Here is an 18,421-nt window from a genome sequence, read left to right on the forward strand (position 1 = left end):
TTTCTTTTTGAAAAATACTTTTTATTATTTGAAATTAAATTTATTTATAATATTATTATTATTTGACATCAAACATCAGTGTACCATAAAAGATCGATTTCTTATCCATTTTAAAAAACATATCGATACTTCAATGTTGCCATCGATGTTTCTTCACTTCGAAAATACAACGCAAATTCACTTGACCGTATCAAAAATATAAATTAAATTCTCGTTCTTTTAAACCACCAAAAAAAGTGTATTGTATCGTGAAAATTTTCGCAAAGCTCACAGCACTATAATTGTGTTTTGGGATAGGTAAGTAAACCTGCCATAAATAAATAACTATGAAGTTATCTTCTGTACGCACGTATTGCATACAAAAATATACACAAGAGTGTGCATGTGACAATGTCGTTGTGTTTGTGTGCGGGCGGTTGGGTTGTTATGTGTTAGAGTGAGAGGAAAGAAAAAACCTATGAGTCATCATCTAAAAACAAGTTATCACGACAACAGCAACCCATTTATTTTATTTGTGCTCTCTCGCTTCGCAGTCTGACGTCATATTCAGAGGAAAAATGAAAACAATCGTTTCCGCCGCAACCGCTGCCGCTTTATCGGCCAATAATTCAAGCAACAGTAACAGTGCTAACGCCGCTGCGATAGTACCTAAAACGGAACCAGAAGCACTTGGCACCGAAGACTCGATGGAATTTCAAACACCCAATAACAGCAGTTCAACAACATCAACAGCCATCGTGAATAAGCGACCAGCGTTTTTGGACCTCAATAAAGTAACAAATAAACGGGTCATCGATCACTTGAACATTGATTCACCAGACTTGCAAGGCAAAACTTTAAATACTCCGGACTTGGAAAAAATTCTGTTGTCCAGCAATCTGATGCAGACACCACAGCCCGGTACAGTTTTCCCATCGAAAGTGGGTCAAATCACCTCGGAGCAGGAGGCATTTGGCAAGGGCTTTGAAGATGCATTGCAGAATCTTCATACCAGCAAGAATACCCAAGCATATCTGGGTAATCCCAACACAGCGCCTGCAAATAATTCTTCAGCAGCCGGCAACGCGATGACAGCTGTTAATAATGGCATTAGTGGTGGCACAATTATCTACAACACAGTGGGTAAGTTTCACCTTGTTTGCATTTCTAAAGTATCGAAATTAATATGCTTCTATCACATAGATCGCTTTCCTGTCATCAAAGATGAGCCACAGAATTCGGCAGGTTCCCCGACTGTGAGTCCCATCGACATGGCCGACCAGGAGAAGATTAAGCTGGAACGCAAGCGTCAACGGAATCGTGTGGCTGCCTCCAAATGCCGCAAGCGCAAGCTGGAGCGCATCTCCAAGCTGGAGGATCGCGTCAAAATGCTCAAGGGCGAGAATACGGATTTGGCGGGCATTGTCAAGGGTCTGAAAGATCATGTGGCCCAGCTGAAGCAACAGGTTATCGAACATATGGAAGCCGGTTGCACCGTTCAAGCGATTCCCAACTCAGCGCTACTTTCGAGCAAATAACATAGGGCTATAAGTGAGGAGAGCGTGCAACAGTATATGTCGAGCTTATTGCCGGACGACAATGATACAGAAGCCGAAACAGAGGAACAATTGGAACAGGAACAGGAAATTGAAGATGCAATTGAGACGGCCGTGGACGAGGAAAGTGGTGAAGTGTTGCTATCAGCCGTAGCCTTGGAGCAGGAAATCTCCCTTGAATTATTGCTGAATGCAACGTCCAGCACTTTCGATTTGGATGCTCTGCCAAACAATCATGTGGTAATTGAGGCCGTTGACCAGCTGACGGACTGCAGTGAGTCCACAAGCTAAATCACACAATCAATGAATGGCTTGGAGTGCCTTTAAAGTTTAAACAAAAACACAAGTAGATATTGTCGTTTACTGCTTAAGCTTTGATTTTATACTAATGTGCAATGCCTTATTTTATTTGCTAAAGTTATTTGAATTGCTTTTGGAAAGTGCTTTTTTATTTAGTTGTAGATGTGTACATACATCATGCATATATGTACTTATATATGTCTAGTTTTAAGATCAAGTATTACTTTACGTGTTTGATTATAAGAAAATATATATTTACTATATATCTGAGAATACTCTTCACTGGGCAGAAGCTTAAGTTCCATTTAAAGAGATAATAACAGTATTCATCGAAAATTTAAACACGCTTTATTTGTTATTCCAAGCTTGGGGCTGTAAAATTCCTAATTGACACAGATATGATCTTTTTTCTTGGAATAGAATGACTAATACTAAAGCTACTTTTAAATTTATTAAAATTCGGAATATGTTTGAGTATAATAGGTGTCTTCTGATGAAGATTATTGTCACCATTACCATTAAATGCAATTATTTGTATTATTTGTCCTTTAATGTGAAGCACGAACAAGATGGAAACACTCACGAATGCTATTGTAAGGCACGATAACGGACTCCCATCTCTAGTTGTTGCGCACAGTAGTGCGAAGTTGATTGAAAGTTAAATATAAAACCCGCATTTGTTAAACAAAAGAGAGAACACAACAAACATGACAATTGAAAACAATACTTATGTATGTAGATGCTCAAAACGAATTGAAAATATATATTTCGAGTGCAAAATGAGGGCAAAAGACCACAGAAATTATAATAACAAAAGTCATAAGATAACAAAGTACAGGAAAAATGTTTATTGCAAATGGGTTAACAACAAAATAAATACAATGAAGGTGCAAAGGTAAAAAAGTGTCAATGTTGAGCTACCTTAAAGTAAGGTAAAATAAATAAAGATTCGAAGGCTCCCAACCCAACCCGTTATATAACTATAAATTAGCTAAAACCTTCGCAATTTGTGACCGCAAAAATACTGGATAACAAAAGTTATTTAGGCAGTGGCAAACCGTCGATTAAAAGGCTCTTTTCATCGCTGAGCTGTCTTGGTCCGTCTCCGATCTTGGTATGAATGATGTATTTCAGCAGATTCTTGGGATTGACATGTTCCGCAATTCCATTTGTGGCCATCTTCTTGAGCTCAACTGGTGGCACTGGAATGCCTTTCAAGTACTCGACACTTTGCTGGGCATCGTTGGGGAATGCCACCTGAATGGCTGCCAAGAGAGGCGCCACATTTTCAGCCAACACATAGAGGCATCCGTTGGGTCCAGCATCGAAGGTATAGGCTGCCTTCACTTCTCCAACGGATTCGTTGTAATCATGCACGAAATTCACTATCGCATGCGACACTTCGTTCATGTAAACACATGGCGGATAAGTGTCCAACGCAATGGCGTGCAATTGATTTGAATCCCTCATCGTCAGCTCGGCGAACGTCTTAAAGTCTCGCGCTTGAATCGCCGTCCTCAGTTCTTTGATACGTTGCGGCACAATCGTTGTGGCACGATGTTGTATTAATGTTGATGTCTCCACGGCACTTTGCATGCCCTTTGTGGAGCCCGTCTTCTTGCGTGCATCGTTCACTACCAGTATGAGCATGTGCATGTTGGGCCAATGTTCGGCGGTCACCAGTTGCTCGGCAATCGAATCGCTGCCATCATCCGCTATTCCTCGATGCCATTGCACGAAGCCGCCGTGTAAACTGCGGCAGGCGGAACCGCTGCCCTGGCGTGCAATCGTTGTAAGCTGCTCGTTCATTGGTATCTCGTATAGGCGTGCCAGCGTGTACACTAAGCAGGCGTATCCGGCTGCACTCGAAGCCAGGCCAGCTGCAGTGGGGAAATTGTTGTAGGATGCAATGTGCAGTTTCCATGAGAGGGGAAATTTGAGACCGCCATTGGCCAGTGCCAAACGCTGCACGCCTTCTAGGCAACGCATAAGACGTGCGTTATCCTCAAATGGAACGACCTCACCATTCAGCCACATGCGATTTTGTTTAAAACTCTCGGAAGCAGCAACGGTTGTTTTTGCCGACATCTCATTTGCGTCAAGTGTCATGCTGATGGAGTCATTGATGGGCAGTATCAGTTCCTCGTTTCTTTTGCCCCAGTATTTCACAAGGGCCATATTTACGGGAGCTTCACACGTTGCGGAATACATTCTTCGCTGGTAGTCGTATAAACAATGTAGACATCCAATCCAAACAAAAAAAAAAACACTTTCCCCAGCTTTCACTACAAATTCCACTGCTCGCCCGATAACAACACCCGATAGTCGACTAAAATATAACACTGCAATGTTTATGGGCTTTAGTATTTTGTACATGGTCACCCAAATAAGTTAGTATTATTGCGTGAAATATTTAATATAATAAATAAATAAATGTGTATATGTATATATAAATATATAAAATAAATGATATAAATTTAAATTTCAAAACTGGATTGCCAGAAAATTGAAGTAATCTTTGAGCACTCCACGGTATGAACATTCACTTATTTTCTACCGGTATATTGTTAAATTAAACTTGTGGTCACACTAGTGTAGAATCTGCTAACATACGAACGTAAACAAATATCTTTCTTAAAGTAATTAAAAAAAAAAAACAAAATGCCATTAACTGCAGAAAGTGCGGCACAACAAATTCAGGTTAGTTTAATCACGAACATGAGAATGTACAAATATGAATTAATCAATGTGCTACAGGAACGACTGAAAGACATACAACAACACATACACAAAGTGGACAGTGAACGGCGTCGTGCAGAAACTTCTATTGCAAATATTGTGCGAGCCCAGCAAAGTCAGATAGCGACTCCGAAATTGAAGAGTCTGCTGCAGTCAAAGATCTTGGAGGCCACACAGGAGGAAGCAACGATAAGAGCAGCGTTGGCTAAAATCCATGAAATACGCAACATACGGAATGAACGTCGCATTCAAGTAACATTTAGATAGCGAAATATTTGAGGAGTTCCAACTAAACTTTTTTCTTGCAGGCTAGAAATGCGGGAAATAAAGAAGCCATTCGTCGTGGTGCACTCATGAAAATGGTTCAACTGTCGGCGCAAACGTTGCCGCTATTCGTTAGCAAACCAGGCGAACGAGCTCCGGCTCTTTGCGGAGCAATTCCAGCTGAGAGTAGCTATGTAGCCAAAGTAGGCGACAATGTGGCCGCCTTGGCCAAGGGCATTGATGAGGAGGAGAACTGGATCTTGGCTGAGGTGGTGCAGTTTCTACATCGCCAGAACAAATACGATGTCATTGACATTGACGAGGAACAAAAGGATCGCCATGTACTAAGCAAACGCAAAGTTATTCCACTGCCATTGATGCGTGCGAATCCGGAGACCGATGGTCATGCACTCTTTCCCAAAGATACAGTTGGTAAGCACACAACTAGCGCATGACTTTAAAGCAAGCTAATCTCTCATTCCATATCTTATTTAGTGATGGCTTTGTACCCACAAACTACGTGTTTCTACAAAGCTATCGTGAATCGCCTGCCACAAACAGCTACCGAAGATTATGTGCTATTTGAGGACTCGTCGTATTTAAATGGGTATGCGGAACCGCTGCCTGTAGCCCAAAGATATGTCATTGCATACAGACCCACCAAGAAAGGTGGCAGCAGCGGCAGTGGAAATCTCTCATCAGCTTAAGCAATAACAACAAAAAATGGGGAAAATTAAAAACATTCAAGTATCATCTCACCAATTGTTGTAAGATCTATATATATAATTATATACATATTCATAAACTTAACTTCTATTTGCAATTATTAGCTATTAATTCATTCCTCCTCGTCCTCGTCATCATCATCTTCGTTATCTTCATCCTCTTCCATTGGGGTTTCCGCTGTATCCTCCTGTACATCATCCTCAACATATAGCTGGAAGCCATCGGCCTTTGTCCACGAGCACTTCATAGTCAGGCGAAACTTGGCCATAGGTTTCCCAATCAATTTCAGGATACGTGCTTGCTCTGGGGTCAGTACCTTGCCCTCCTCGCAGACAGTGTAATCACTGTAGATGGTTACAATGCCCTTTTCGAGCTTCGTGGGCAGTCCCAATGAACGCAAATGTGGCTCCATGGAGTGAGCGAATTCCTCAAGTGGCCCGGCTGGCAAAGTAACAGTTTCAGTTGCTTTAAAACCACTGCGAGCATATTCTACAGCCCAATAGTTTTCGGCCCATTCCAGAACTTCTGATTTGGACTTTTCCGTAAATAACAGACCCACTTGACCACTAAGACGCTTCGAAAGCTGTTTAGAAGATTGTGAAATTGAATATTAATGATTTTAGAAGTTGTTATCAAGTTGTACCTTGTGAATGCCCGTCTCCACTTCCTCAGCTTTATTGCGACCCAATCCGATTTGCATTATGCGGTTTTTGCCAAAGATGAAACGTGAGTTACGTTTCCACTCCTGTCTCAGATCTTTAAGCAGATTATTACGCATATTCTGTACCTGAAACACGAAAATGTTGGGATACTTCTCAACGCAAACCCGAATATCTTCGATGATCCGCTGTTTCCATGCCAAACCCTTGCGGTCTGTCTTCGTTAGGGACACTACCAAAATACCGGAACACAAATTATATGTGAGGTTTATTATTGTTGATTAATAGTTTTTTGGGTACCTTTCTTATCACGTTTCGAGCGCGGCATTGTAGCAGTTTTTATATATTTCTAACTTGATCTGAAATTTAAACACACTAGTAAACACGTGCGACCGCAACGATGATAGCTGTGTGACCGCGAGAAATATTTAAAAGCGAACTATTTTACATCGATAAAAATACTAATTACTACTGTCTACAAATGTACCACATTTGTAAATACTTTTTTTATTTCAGCTTTCCTAAAAATAAAATTTTGTTGGAACATACTTGACAACGCCAATATCTTCATTAAATAATTAAAAAAAAACGTTAATGGTACTTTATATTTATTATTTAGTCAGTGAATAATGAAAATTAAACTTATCGATGGTTTCGTTCTGCCAACGCGCTTGAAAATTAGCACACTGGGTGTAATTTTAAAAACCTGCCAACCTAATGTGTTATCGACTACATTGTTATAAATTTAAAATGTAAAGTTGAATAAATAAATCATATATATTTTTAGCATTTTTATAATAGTTGCTCTTAAGAATTTTAAATTTATATACTGTTTATATTCATCGATGCATCGATAGTGTCACCGATGCTTCTCGAATGTTTATCCACCTCTAGTTCCAGCTCTACCATTCACTACAGCAATAGCCGACAGAGGTGTGTGTTTACGTAGTAATTTTACGTATCTAAGGTTACAAAAGATAATTAAATTATCACAGTGTCTCAACCAGGACGTGTCTTGTCATAAACATTTTAATTAGTAAGGCGCAGTGAGTAATATATTTATGAACTCGTCCGCGTCGCAATTCGATTACTCAATTTTTTGTTACTTGTCAAAGAAGCGCCATGTTGTCGGCGAAACTCAGACCGCATTTTTTCACATGTATCGATCTGCAACGCTAAGTGAATTAATTTGCAAGCATGCATATTGCAACATTCATAAAAGACTACGTGTGATAAGCGAGTTGTTGTGCAACTTTATTATAGCGAATAGCAGTAGTAATATGCAAACGCTTCAGAACAAAATTACTTGCTTCAAGTAGGACGCTGATGACGTAATTTTGTGAATACGCGACGAGTAAAGCCCAACAACGGCATTGCCAACATCAACAACATTTGTTAATCAGTTAGAATTCAAAAAGCGCTGAGAGCACAGTTTTAGTTGTTGTTGGCTCGACTCGGATATGCTTTGGTTGGCCGGTTGCTGCTTGCTGCTCTGCGTAAATTCAATGGAATCAACATTAGAATTAAAGCAATAATTTTTCTGGTGCTTATCAAGAGCACACAATTACTGATAAGACACCGTCACAGGCGGCTGAAGTTAAAAAAAATAAATTTAATCAGTGTACTCAGATAAGAGCTTGAAGGTTTCAACAGGTACGATTAGTCAGTGCGTGAGTTGTTGCAATTCAAGGGCTTAACGTAAGACCAAGTGCCATTAATTGGGAGCTGTTGGATTTTGCTAACATTATTGAACATCTCACAGTAAAAATTGGTAAAATGCTTCAAGCGACACGTACTGTTGTCGTCGTCGTCTTACACAAATACAATTTGTTACATTCGATTCCAAAAATTTAACTGACTGACGTACTTTACGTACGTATAATTCCGACACAGCGCCAATGCTCGTCCGTCTCATTCAAATTACTCAATTAAACGACAATTGCGCACAATTGACAGCGACGACAGCGAACACAAGCGAAGCTCCTCCCCACAGCACAACATTTCAGTGGCATGCGTCATATGCTAAGTGCAGCTTGTAATAATGGCCAACAAATTCATACCTGCTTAAATCATTCGCAAACAACAATTAGTAATTGCGCTATTGTAATGGCCTAATGAACTCTTTCCTTGTAATTTACTTATGCTAATATGCTATCTCTATATAACTAGCTTCAGCATACATCAACAACAACAGGTCTGTGTGCGCATTTAAAAACTTAACGAACCCATTTCACTTGCGTCACACCTGGCAACACTATTCAAAAGCCAGGTTGGCAACGCTGACACGTATTTACTCATTTTTTTTTTTTTGTTACCTACTCCTACTCTTTGTTCGGCGTCTCTTTCTCTCATCTGCTGTAGCGGCAAGAGCGCTGCCGCCTGTTTAAGTATGTGTGTGTCTACCTACACATGCATATATACACGAAGAGGCGTATACACAGATACAGAGCGTTTGCTTACTGTGTGCAACACATTTGCCGTCACTTTTAGTCGTTCGCCGTTCGTTCGTTGGTAGTCGTCGTTGTCGTTTCGAGTGAATCGAATGTAAGGTAACCAATTTGCATTAGTAATATGGGGCGAAATATATGTACATACTACTACATATGTACATACATAACCATATAAAAAAAATTGTAAAACCTTAAGTGACTAAAATGTGACAAATGCACGTGTGCATAATTAATTTATGCAACAACACAAATTGGACATTTTCAATTTTACTGGAATTAACGAAAAAACTAAAGAAAAACATGTGCAAAAGCCGCATGCATGAAAATTTTTCTACATGCTTCCATGGGAGCGATCGATAAAAATACTACGCAAAAAGACGAAAAATGTTGAGAACTGTGAATTTGTGCAAAAAATACATACATACGAACAGTGTATAAGTATTGGTCAATTTTGTATATGTGTGTGTATGTGTGAGATTCGTTAGCAGCTTCGTATTTTCAGTGCTTTTCGTTCGTTCGCTTGATTGCGCTGACGGCCGTGGCAACAACTGAGTTGGCTAATGCGAAGGCGAATTTGTAGTGCTTTAAGTGTGTGTTCTGCTGCTTGCTGGTCGCTAGGCGTTTGGTTCGTAGACGTCGTCGTCGTTGTCGTCAATAGCTAAAACACATATGAACTAATAAAGTGTATGAATGTAAAGTACACTTGTATGTGTGCTAAATGTATTACGCACTTGTACATTGAGATAGCAGTGATATATCCTCTAGCACACACACAATTTTCCTATGTATCTGATAATTTGTATATTATTGCTGGCGAAAATTAAGTACTCGCATACATCATACATCACGTACTTGGTTTTATTGGATTTGCTGTGTCACAATTCACCACACACAGATGTACGTTCATCCATTGGAATATATGTAACAATATATACCAATGTATGTATGTATATCTGAATAGATGTATGAGCATGCACACACATACATGTACATATGTATGTAAGCGACACACGCGGTTACGTGTTCTTTTATGCCGCACTGCTCTTACTCACTTGACTCTATCTCGCTGTTGCCTCTGGTGTGAGTTCGTTCTCTTGTGTCGCCAGCTCTCCATCTTTCTCGCTCTCCCCCTTCTCACTCTCTCTATCGTCTGTTGGGATTATTTTTATACATTTTGTTGCGCGCCTAACCCCCCTTGCAACCCCCTCAACTAACCGACACACACTTGTTTCTTGCGTGCCATAAAGTACATATAAGTATGCAATTTGATTTCTTCTTTAATTTGTTTTTACATCAACATGCATTTGATGTAAAAATGTCCTTTGAGTCGCATTTGTCAAATCATTGTGTATTGGAATTTTGTTCTTATCTGCGTTTCTCTATAGTCGTTTTTTTTTTCGTTCGTTCGTTCCTACTGCGCATGTAGCCGCAGCGTCGAGCGAATACCGCTGTCGCGACGACCTCATGGGGCCGGTGTGGTGAGTTAGCTGTTTGCCGCCCGGTGTGGTGTATTCTCTACAACACACACACATGCACACACTCATACTTATTGCTTACTATCGCCGTTTTGCCAGTAGTCAAAGTTGCCGTCATCGCAGAATTCTACAAACGGTTTCGAATTTTATTTGCCGTTATCTTCCATCTGTGTACCACTGACCGACGGCAATGACATTTCGCCAACAATTAGCGTTTCTTCATGGTAGTTGTAACACACTTGTCTAAACACAGATGCAAGTGTATGTGTGTCCGTGTGATATGTGCATGAAGTCTCTGAGGTTTTACATCGAAAATAGTTTTATATTCATACAGTCGCCTCTTGCAGCAACTCGCGCCACTTCCTCATTGTGTGCGGCATGTCCAACAACACAAATAAATGACGCAGTCCATGACGCATAGATTTCGCTTCATTGCCGCTCTTTCAAATGTAGGAGGGAGTGGCTGGCTGGCTCCCAGTCAGTCTCAATTTGGGCTATTTAATCGTTTCTCACTCCCCTATGCACATGTAAATCTTTTGCTTTACATACATATAAATGAATGTTTTTCAGAAATGGGACAAAAAAAAATCACATACAATACTTGGCCCGTTCCGCTCTGTTAAGTTCTTTCTATTAACTGTACGGTAAACACGTCAATTGACCTAAAAACGAGCAACGCCAAAAAATCGCCATTATTTGATATATAGTAAATATATGTATAGACGATATATAGTTAGTTGTCTGTATTGTATGTTTGAATACAGACTTGTCTGCTGCCAAAGGGTCAATGTTTTCAAGACTTTGACGGTCGATTGTTGTGAGATTGTGTTAATACACAATCTCAACGTACATACATAGATAACAAGAAGAGGATGAACGATAATCGATTTGATTTATTCTGATTGTTTTTTACCAAGTTATTGTTTACAGCACTTACCACGATAGCACTCAACTCTTGTGCTGCATTGGGGTCATTGTGCATTTATCTATTGACATCTGTACACAATACATTGTAAATTCATCTGCATGCAAACGTATGAATGTGCGTACATACTTGGTTCGTTGCTCATAGACCAAGCACTCACACGCACATACACAGACATACACACACACTATCACACTAGCATAGATACAAGCCCACAGATTTCTCTCTTTATTTCGTTTTAAATTTTTATTCATAGTTTATTTTTAACTTTTTTTCTCTGTATGTATGCGTTTATTGTCGTTGTTGTTGTTGCTGTTGCTTTTGCCGCTGCTGTTGGTTTTATTTTATTTTTTCATTCCATTCGCTTGCTATGTCTGCCTGTATTTTTGTCTTCTTCTTCCAAATGAACATTCCGGTGCACATTCATTTCGTATCAATGTGCATCTTGAAGTTTGAGGAGTGTGGTGCACCGGGAGAGGGAGGGGAAAAGATCAGATCCGATGTCTTTCTTAATGCGACGGCACGTGTAATGGAATTGGCAAACAATTTAAAAGCTACAACAATGCAAACACACATACTACAAAGCATACTCCTCACACCCACACATACACACACACACGGTAGTCACGTTCACCTGTGTATTATGTAGCTGTCAAAAGCACATTAGACTAAAAGCTATCGCGCGGCGCAAGCAAAATGTCCTCTTGAGTAATGACAGTGAAAGCTCCTCCGGGGGTTAATAATTTTGTCGTTTGTTGGATTATGTGTCCGTCCCCCAAGGAGGATAATGGAAAATGTATCAATCAGCCACACTGGTTAGTTGGTGTGTTTTATTTATAAATAATAATCAATCAATATTTATGTAATACACCCGTTACCACTAGCAGATACAGGTGGCAGATACAGAAATACAGAGAGAGATACATGTGTCTGTGTGGCAAGTGGGGCATTCATTGAGCATTCATCGGCTAGGTAAATGGCAACAGGTTACCCTTTGTATCATAATATATGTATGTATGTAAGTATCTCTGCTATCAATATGTGAATGGACACAATACGATTGCGGATACAATATTTATTTATGTGACTCACAGCTGTTTTGTTTTGGGAGGGGGCACAACTGTTTATTGACATTCAAACTGTTTATAAATAAAACATTGATTAAATCTTGGAATTGCGAGTTTAAGTTACGTGTCTTACGTTATTTCCACTTCATTTAATTCGAGTATGAATATGTTTAGTACTTGCGTTGAAATCAAGTGCATCACACTCATGTGACATCCCGTTGATGGCGATGATGATGAGTCATGGACCTTCAATGGATGCTAATTGCCACACAAAGATTCAAAGTTTAATATGTGTTGATACATATAGACGAATTTAGATCCTTCAAATGTGTGTACGCATGTACAACACATGTTGATGATGAGCACAACTTGTTAAGACATATTCTTTCCTCTTTCCTTTTTTTGCTTTTTCTTTTTTTGTGTCTGATATGTATATGATGGGGAGTGGTGGGGGGCAACAAGAGCAGCAGTAGCAGCAGCATATCTGAAATAAGTATCAGCAAAAGCTTGCAACGCGCAGCTGCTATTCATCCACACCGCCTCTGACTTCCTTTCCTTTCCCTTGCCGCACCACGACGCGTCGTTGCCTCAGCAGCAGCAGCAGCGGCAGCTCATCGTCGAGTCGATTCCGAGGCAGCCTTTCAGCCACAGCTAAAGCCAAGTTCTCTTTTAGTCGAGTTTCGGGCCTGGTTGAAAGCGCAACACTCAAGCGGCAAACACATTTCATTTTTCGGGTTTCCGCCTTTCCACAGCATTGTGTGTGAGTGTGTTTGTGTGTGTGTTTGCTGTGTGTGTGTTTGATTGTGTTGGTGAAACGTGTTACACTAAAACTAAAACTTGGCGAGAGAATCTCGCAAATGAATTAATCTTCGAATAATTGAGAGTGGGCTGTGAATGGTTTGTTCCTCTCTCACAGTGCGAAAGATGTTTCTGGAATAGGAGAATATATATTATGAGCACAAACTATTAATAATCGTCGCCGCATTGCGAATATGTGTGTTTGAACTTGCGGCTAATAAATTATATAGTTAGCGTGGGAAATTCCATTATACACACACTGAGCGCGAAGAGTGACAATCAATTATATTTGAATTAATCGAATTTGTGTTTTGTTGTTGTATTTAATTTTTGCAGATAACCAGTCACATACTGTGCGCGACGCTTTGAGCTGTGGATTCCTCTTACTTTAATTAATTTTTCTGCTGTCTATCTGTAACTGCAACAGAGAATCGTGCGTGTGTGCAACTAAATCACAAACACGAAACACAGACACATTTACAAATTATTCTTAGTTTGGTCAAGTAACTAAAACAACAACAAACAGCATCATGTCGACAGTCGATAAGGAAGAATTGGTCCAGAAGGCAAAATTGGCCGAGCAGTCAGAGCGGTAAATATATATAAATAAATATATATTTGTAAATATATTTGAATAAATCACTTTCGTATTTATAGTTACGATGACATGGCCCAGGCCATGAAATCAGTCACAGAGACGGGCGTCGAGCTGTCAAATGAAGAAAGAAATCTGCTCTCCGTTGCCTACAAAAATGTGGTTGGAGCGCGCAGGTAAGAGTCGCTAAATACATATAATATATATGTTCGTTCGCTGGTTCGTGTAGATAACAAATTGATGTTAACAACCACAACCACACCTAAATGAAATTAATTAACAACCCAAAACCAAATCAAATTCAACCAACAGGTCATCGTGGCGCGTCATTTCCTCCATCGAGCAGAAAACCGAAGCATCCGCCAGAAAACAACAGCTCGCCCGCGAGTACAGAGAGCGTGTGGAGAAGGAGCTTAGAGAAATTTGCTATGAAGTTCTGGTACGTATTATATAGACAGACACATATAAAATAGTACAACACAATTGTTATTACACACACATAGCGTATATATATAGCTACTCTATTACCACCTATCTATCTATCTGTCTATCGTATCTGCTGTCTCATGTCGCATGCCCATGACCATGAACATGAACATGGTTAGCGCAGCGCTGTCTAATAAGCAAATTATGATGGGTTCCCTCCTGACTGACTGACTGACTACCCAACTGTGGCAGCTGTTCGCTACTGCGCAAGTCCTGTTTCGTATTGCGTTGTGGTGTGTGGAGCACAAAAGCATCCTGTTTTATGTATAAATATAAATGGTATCATATACAGCTGTGTTTAAACCAATTACCTTGCCACACTTGAGCGCTAGTTTGAAGTTACAATCCTCTGCCGCCTCATCAGCATCATCATCATCATCCCAAAAACCCATCGATGTGTCCAATACTTTTCTTTTCCTCCGCTTTTTATGCGATGTGTGTGCAGCCAATTCTATTAGAATCAATAAATCTATTTTTAAATAGAAATTTTCCAGACATGTTGCTGCTGCTGTATGCCTGCGGCGTTGCACGTCCTATACAGTAAGACACACCCCACAAACACACACATACTTGTATGCTCTCGTGTAGCAAGATATATTATGTATGTATATGTCTTACCAAATCGCAGATAGCAACAGCCAACAAAGGGCCAACACACGGATTGATTAATGTCAATTTAATTACAGTTTTTCTTTTGTTTTTCTTCAGTGTTTTTCTTTTTTTTTTTTTTTTTGCCAAAGCGGTCACAGCAATTTATATATTTTCCAAAGCGTGGACACAGACTGTGGGGCAGTGCAGAAGAGTGTTGACCTATAAAGTGAAATACGTTTTAGATACAACATTTCAGAGCCACAAAGTTTAAAAATAAATCAAAGTACATTGTACACTGTGTGTATGTATGTATGTCTGTGTGTTTGTGTTGGGTTTATGCCCCCCACAACCACCTCCCTCCCCATCTCATCCATCCGTCCGGTCCGCTCAGGTTTGTTGGGGGCTGTCGTTAGCTTTCGTTTTCTTTGGGGACAGAAAATCGATAAGACTTTGAAGTGTTGCAGTCAACTGTAAAATTGGCATACATACAGACAGCAGACAGCCCGGACAGCTTGCTCGCTTTATTTTTATAGCTGTATCGACTTCGAGTAATGTAAAGTATGGCATCAAATGGGATTAATAGCAGCTTATTGTCCGCGCCAGCAATTAGGAATGTTTATTTATATGTTTACGCATTGTGTTTGTGTGTGTTAGGCTGAGGTACAATAAGCTACAATGTTGTTACAGCTGCATTTGCGAAACTCAATTATAAATGTGTGCTTATATTAATATGCTATCTCTCTCTCTTCCTTGTTTGCTTCTACTTACAGGGACTTCTGGACAAATATCTTATTCCAAAAGCCAGCAATCCAGAAAGCAAGGTTTTCTATCTGAAGATGAAGGGAGATTATTACAGGTATTTAGCTGAGGTCGCCACAGGAGACGCACGCAACAGTAAGTATCGTCGATGCCACCGACGATTGCTATTCAAAAATAATATTCCTATTCTCTAAGCACATGAACAAATTGTAAACTTTTATTATTATTAATCAAACAAAAACGCAGCCGTTGTTGACGATTCCCAAACCGCTTACCAGGATGCATTTGACATTAGCAAGGGTAAAATGCAGCCAACACATCCCATCCGCTTGGGTCTTGCACTTAACTTCTCAGTCTTCTATTATGAGATTTTGAATTCTCCAGACAAGGCTTGCCAATTGGCTAAACAGGTTAATACCCCAATTCATTTTGGCAAAATGTCTGGCAAGCAAAGTGTGCGACTAAAGAAAAGAAGGAAATCATTTCAATTCATTTTATCTATCATAAACGTATTTAAGCATCGAGTGTTTAAATATTATTCCATGAACTAATTGTAAACTATGGTTGTTTATTTTCTTTTTGTTTCATTTATTTTGGTACCATTATTAACGTACATAATTTAAGACGTCGTTGAGGACTCGAAAAAAGCTTATCAAGAGGCATTCGATATTGCAAAAACTAAAATGCAGCCTACACACCCAATCAGATTAGGTCTTGCACTCAACTTTTCCGTCTTCTATTACGAAATTATCAATTCACCAGCGAGGGCTTGTCATTTAGCTAAACAGGTTCAGTCATTTTTTTTGTTTCGTTTTCTACAGTCTATTTTCTTACACATTTATGTTTGTTGATATTAATTTAACTATCGTTGTTGTCGTTGTTGTTGTTGTTACGTTGACTAACATCCTCAACTTTGCTTTTAAACAAACACAATACACAAAACATTGTTAACTCACAGTCTCTCTCTCTCTGAGCAACATACAATGAACCGTATGCACTATAAACATATATAAAATATACAACACACACACATGCAGCTCTCTGTTTTAATTCGCATGTTGGCCAAAATGCACTGACCTGGCTTAAGTCTCTGCTGTGTGTTTGTGCCCGCTAACACTCCACAATGCGGTCCGTACCTTGCTGGTGAAGTTTAATGATTGTAAGAGAAAGTGCATTAACCAAAAGGTTACAAAAGTATATAGTTTGAGTTTGCAGATAAAATATGTATTTTTATTTTTAATTTGTATTATTTTTTTGCTTTTCAATTTTTGCTTAATGAAAACAACACAACACTAGGTACTATACAAATATCTCTAATACTAAATCAGTTGTAAATGTTCCTCTAATTGAATTGAAATGCTTTCGTTATGCACTCGATGAAGTACTTGAACTTGAACTTGCATTTACCTTGCCGGCATTTTTGCATTGTTGAATTATGATCTTATTTTTTCTATTCTTGAAAGCATTACTAATCGAATTATTATTGTATTGAACACAGGCGTTCGATGACGCGATAGCCGAGCTGGACACACTCAATGAGGATTCATACAAAGACTCAACACTCATCATGCAACTGTTGAGAGATAACCTGACTCTTTGGACCTCAGATACCCAGGGTGATGGTGATGAGCCACAGGAGGGCGGTGACAACTAACCAAACAACTAAAATGTTTCCTTTTTGACTATGCAAATATTATTCAGTAATACAAAACAAAACAAACAAACAAAAACAAAACAAAACAAAAGCAAGAAATATAAAAACAATTCTTTGAAGTCGAAGGTAATACAAGGCAGCAGAGCAGCAGTAATGTAATAATAAAAGCAACATCAAAACCAACATCCAAAACATCAGCAGCGACACAAATGAATAATGAAAAAAAAAAACACAAAAAACAAAAAAACAGCCGAGAATACTGATTAAGTTTGTAAATGAGTGATGATAGTTGTTTGAAATGAATTTGTGGACTATTGTCATGATTATACAAAGTTGAGGAAAATGAATCTGATTAGACAGTATATAAGAATATGCGTTTGTGCATATTGCAATTGAAGAAAAGGCAGAGAAAAACCAAAAAAAGAAGAAAAACAAAAACAAACATTTTCTAATGAAATCAATATGTGTATTCGAGCAAATAATGTATAAAGAACAACTTACAGAAAAAGCCAATTAAAGTCTACAAATAAAAACAGAAAACGTCTTAATTTGCTTCACATGCCGTTCAAGTTGTCTTTGTTACTAATAAATGCTCTCGCAAAATATTCATTATATACGAATTATACGCGAATTGATCGAAAAGCAAACAAACAATCAATCAACGTAAAGTATCAGCTACACAAAGAACAGCATTAAGATGAAATGGCTAAGAATAGTAACAAGTGCATTGTGTAATGGCTAAGATGTGAATTTTGTTTTGTTTAGTTATTTACATATCCGCTGTTTACGCCAACTGCGTACCCTATACACTATGCCTAAAAGTAATATTATTTATTATAATTATGTTTTAATAAATAATTACATTTTGTTTTATATTAACATACAACAGAACACAAGACACAGTCAACAACAAAATATGTCTTTTATTTTTTGTTTAATGCGCTGCGTCGCTTTCCTTAAAAAAAAATCAAATAATTAAATCAACAAAGGCTAAATTGGTTTAAACAAATATGTAATTACAAATAATGCCTCTATATATTTTTCGTCGTCAAAGAAGAACAATCTGTCCCAAAAGGGGCAGAACCCAAGCGAACCAAAAGAAACAAATTATGTATTATTTGTAATTCTTTCTTTTCTAAAATACAACAAATAAAAAAAAAACAACAACAGAAACCCTAACTTTTATTTTCTCCCAATTTTCATTCGAATTTCTTATGATTTTTGAGTCTCGGTTTGGCATTGTTTGGACGAAAGAATTGTTAAAAACGCCAAGAAATGATTAAACCAAAGTAATATGTTGAATTTGCGTAAGCAAGAAAAAATGCGAAATATCTATATATATATATAAATATGAATTCATTTATCATGTCGAAATGTTTCATTGTGCTAGCGACAATG

The 18,421-nt window shown here is 38.7% G+C and overlaps 5 protein-coding genes across 7 annotated transcripts; 3 read left to right on the plus strand and 2 right to left on the minus strand.

Moving 5' to 3' along the window:
• The first annotated feature begins 145 nt into the window (after positions 1 to 145).
• On the plus strand, positions 146 to 2,096 carry LOC117567147 (transcription factor Jra). The gene is made up of 3 exons (XM_034246960.2): positions 146 to 297; positions 534 to 1,122; positions 1,183 to 2,096. Exons 2-3 carry the CDS (start codon positions 558 to 560, stop codon positions 1,515 to 1,517), a joined length of 900 nt encoding a protein of 299 aa, XP_034102851.1. The 5' UTR covers positions 146 to 297; positions 534 to 557; the 3' UTR covers positions 1,518 to 2,096.
• Positions 2,097 to 2,668: 572 nt separating this feature from the next.
• LOC117567146 (diphosphomevalonate decarboxylase) lies at positions 2,669 to 4,149 on the minus strand. The gene has a single exon (XM_034246958.2). It carries the CDS (start codon positions 4,044 to 4,046, stop codon positions 2,874 to 2,876), a length of 1,173 nt encoding a protein of 390 aa, XP_034102849.1. The 5' UTR covers positions 4,047 to 4,149; the 3' UTR covers positions 2,669 to 2,873.
• A 270-nt stretch (positions 4,150 to 4,419) lies between these two features.
• LOC117567148 (SAGA-associated factor 29) lies at positions 4,420 to 13,466 on the plus strand. 2 transcript variants are annotated; one of them, XR_007954943.1, is made up of 6 exons: positions 4,420 to 4,535; positions 4,593 to 4,826; positions 4,883 to 5,270; positions 5,334 to 5,605; positions 6,740 to 7,156; positions 13,275 to 13,466. XR_007954943.1 is itself a non-coding variant. In XM_052004959.1 (4 exons), exons 1-4 carry the CDS (start codon positions 4,497 to 4,499, stop codon positions 5,543 to 5,545), a joined length of 873 nt encoding a protein of 290 aa, XP_051860919.1. In that variant the 5' UTR covers positions 4,434 to 4,496; the 3' UTR covers positions 5,546 to 5,619. The 2 variants fall into 2 exon arrangements, 1 of the variants encoding a protein (XP_051860919.1); XM_052004959.1 differs by lacking the exons at positions 6,740 to 7,156; positions 13,275 to 13,466 and having other exon boundaries at positions 4,434 to 4,535; positions 5,334 to 5,619.
• Positions 5,587 to 6,667, minus strand: LOC117567151 (mRNA turnover protein 4 homolog). The gene is made up of 3 exons (XM_034246965.2): positions 6,524 to 6,667; positions 6,208 to 6,455; positions 5,587 to 6,147 (listed from the first exon to the last, which is right to left on the minus strand). The coding sequence occupies exons 1-3, from the start codon at positions 6,549 to 6,551 to the stop codon at positions 5,677 to 5,679; spliced, it is 747 nt and encodes a 248-aa protein (XP_034102856.1). The 5' UTR covers positions 6,552 to 6,667; the 3' UTR covers positions 5,587 to 5,676.
• LOC117567150 (14-3-3 protein zeta) lies at positions 13,381 to 17,536 on the plus strand. Of its 2 annotated transcripts, none has more exons than XM_034246963.2 (6): positions 13,381 to 13,530; positions 13,596 to 13,709; positions 13,846 to 13,972; positions 15,381 to 15,504; positions 15,616 to 15,779; positions 16,868 to 17,536. In XM_034246963.2, exons 1-6 carry the CDS (start codon positions 13,469 to 13,471, stop codon positions 17,021 to 17,023), a joined length of 747 nt encoding a protein of 248 aa, XP_034102854.1. In that variant the 5' UTR covers positions 13,381 to 13,468; the 3' UTR covers positions 17,024 to 17,536. The 2 variants fall into 2 exon arrangements, with proteins under 2 accessions (XP_034102854.1, XP_034102855.1); XM_034246964.2 differs by lacking the exon at positions 15,616 to 15,779 and adding an exon at positions 15,994 to 16,157.
• The last annotated feature ends 885 nt before the right edge of the window (positions 17,537 to 18,421 follow it).

The sequence above is a fragment of the Drosophila albomicans genome, chromosome 3 (genome assembly GCF_009650485.2).
Source record: "Drosophila albomicans strain 15112-1751.03 chromosome 3, ASM965048v2, whole genome shotgun sequence".
NCBI classification, from domain to species: Eukaryota; Metazoa; Arthropoda; class Insecta; order Diptera; family Drosophilidae; genus Drosophila; species Drosophila albomicans.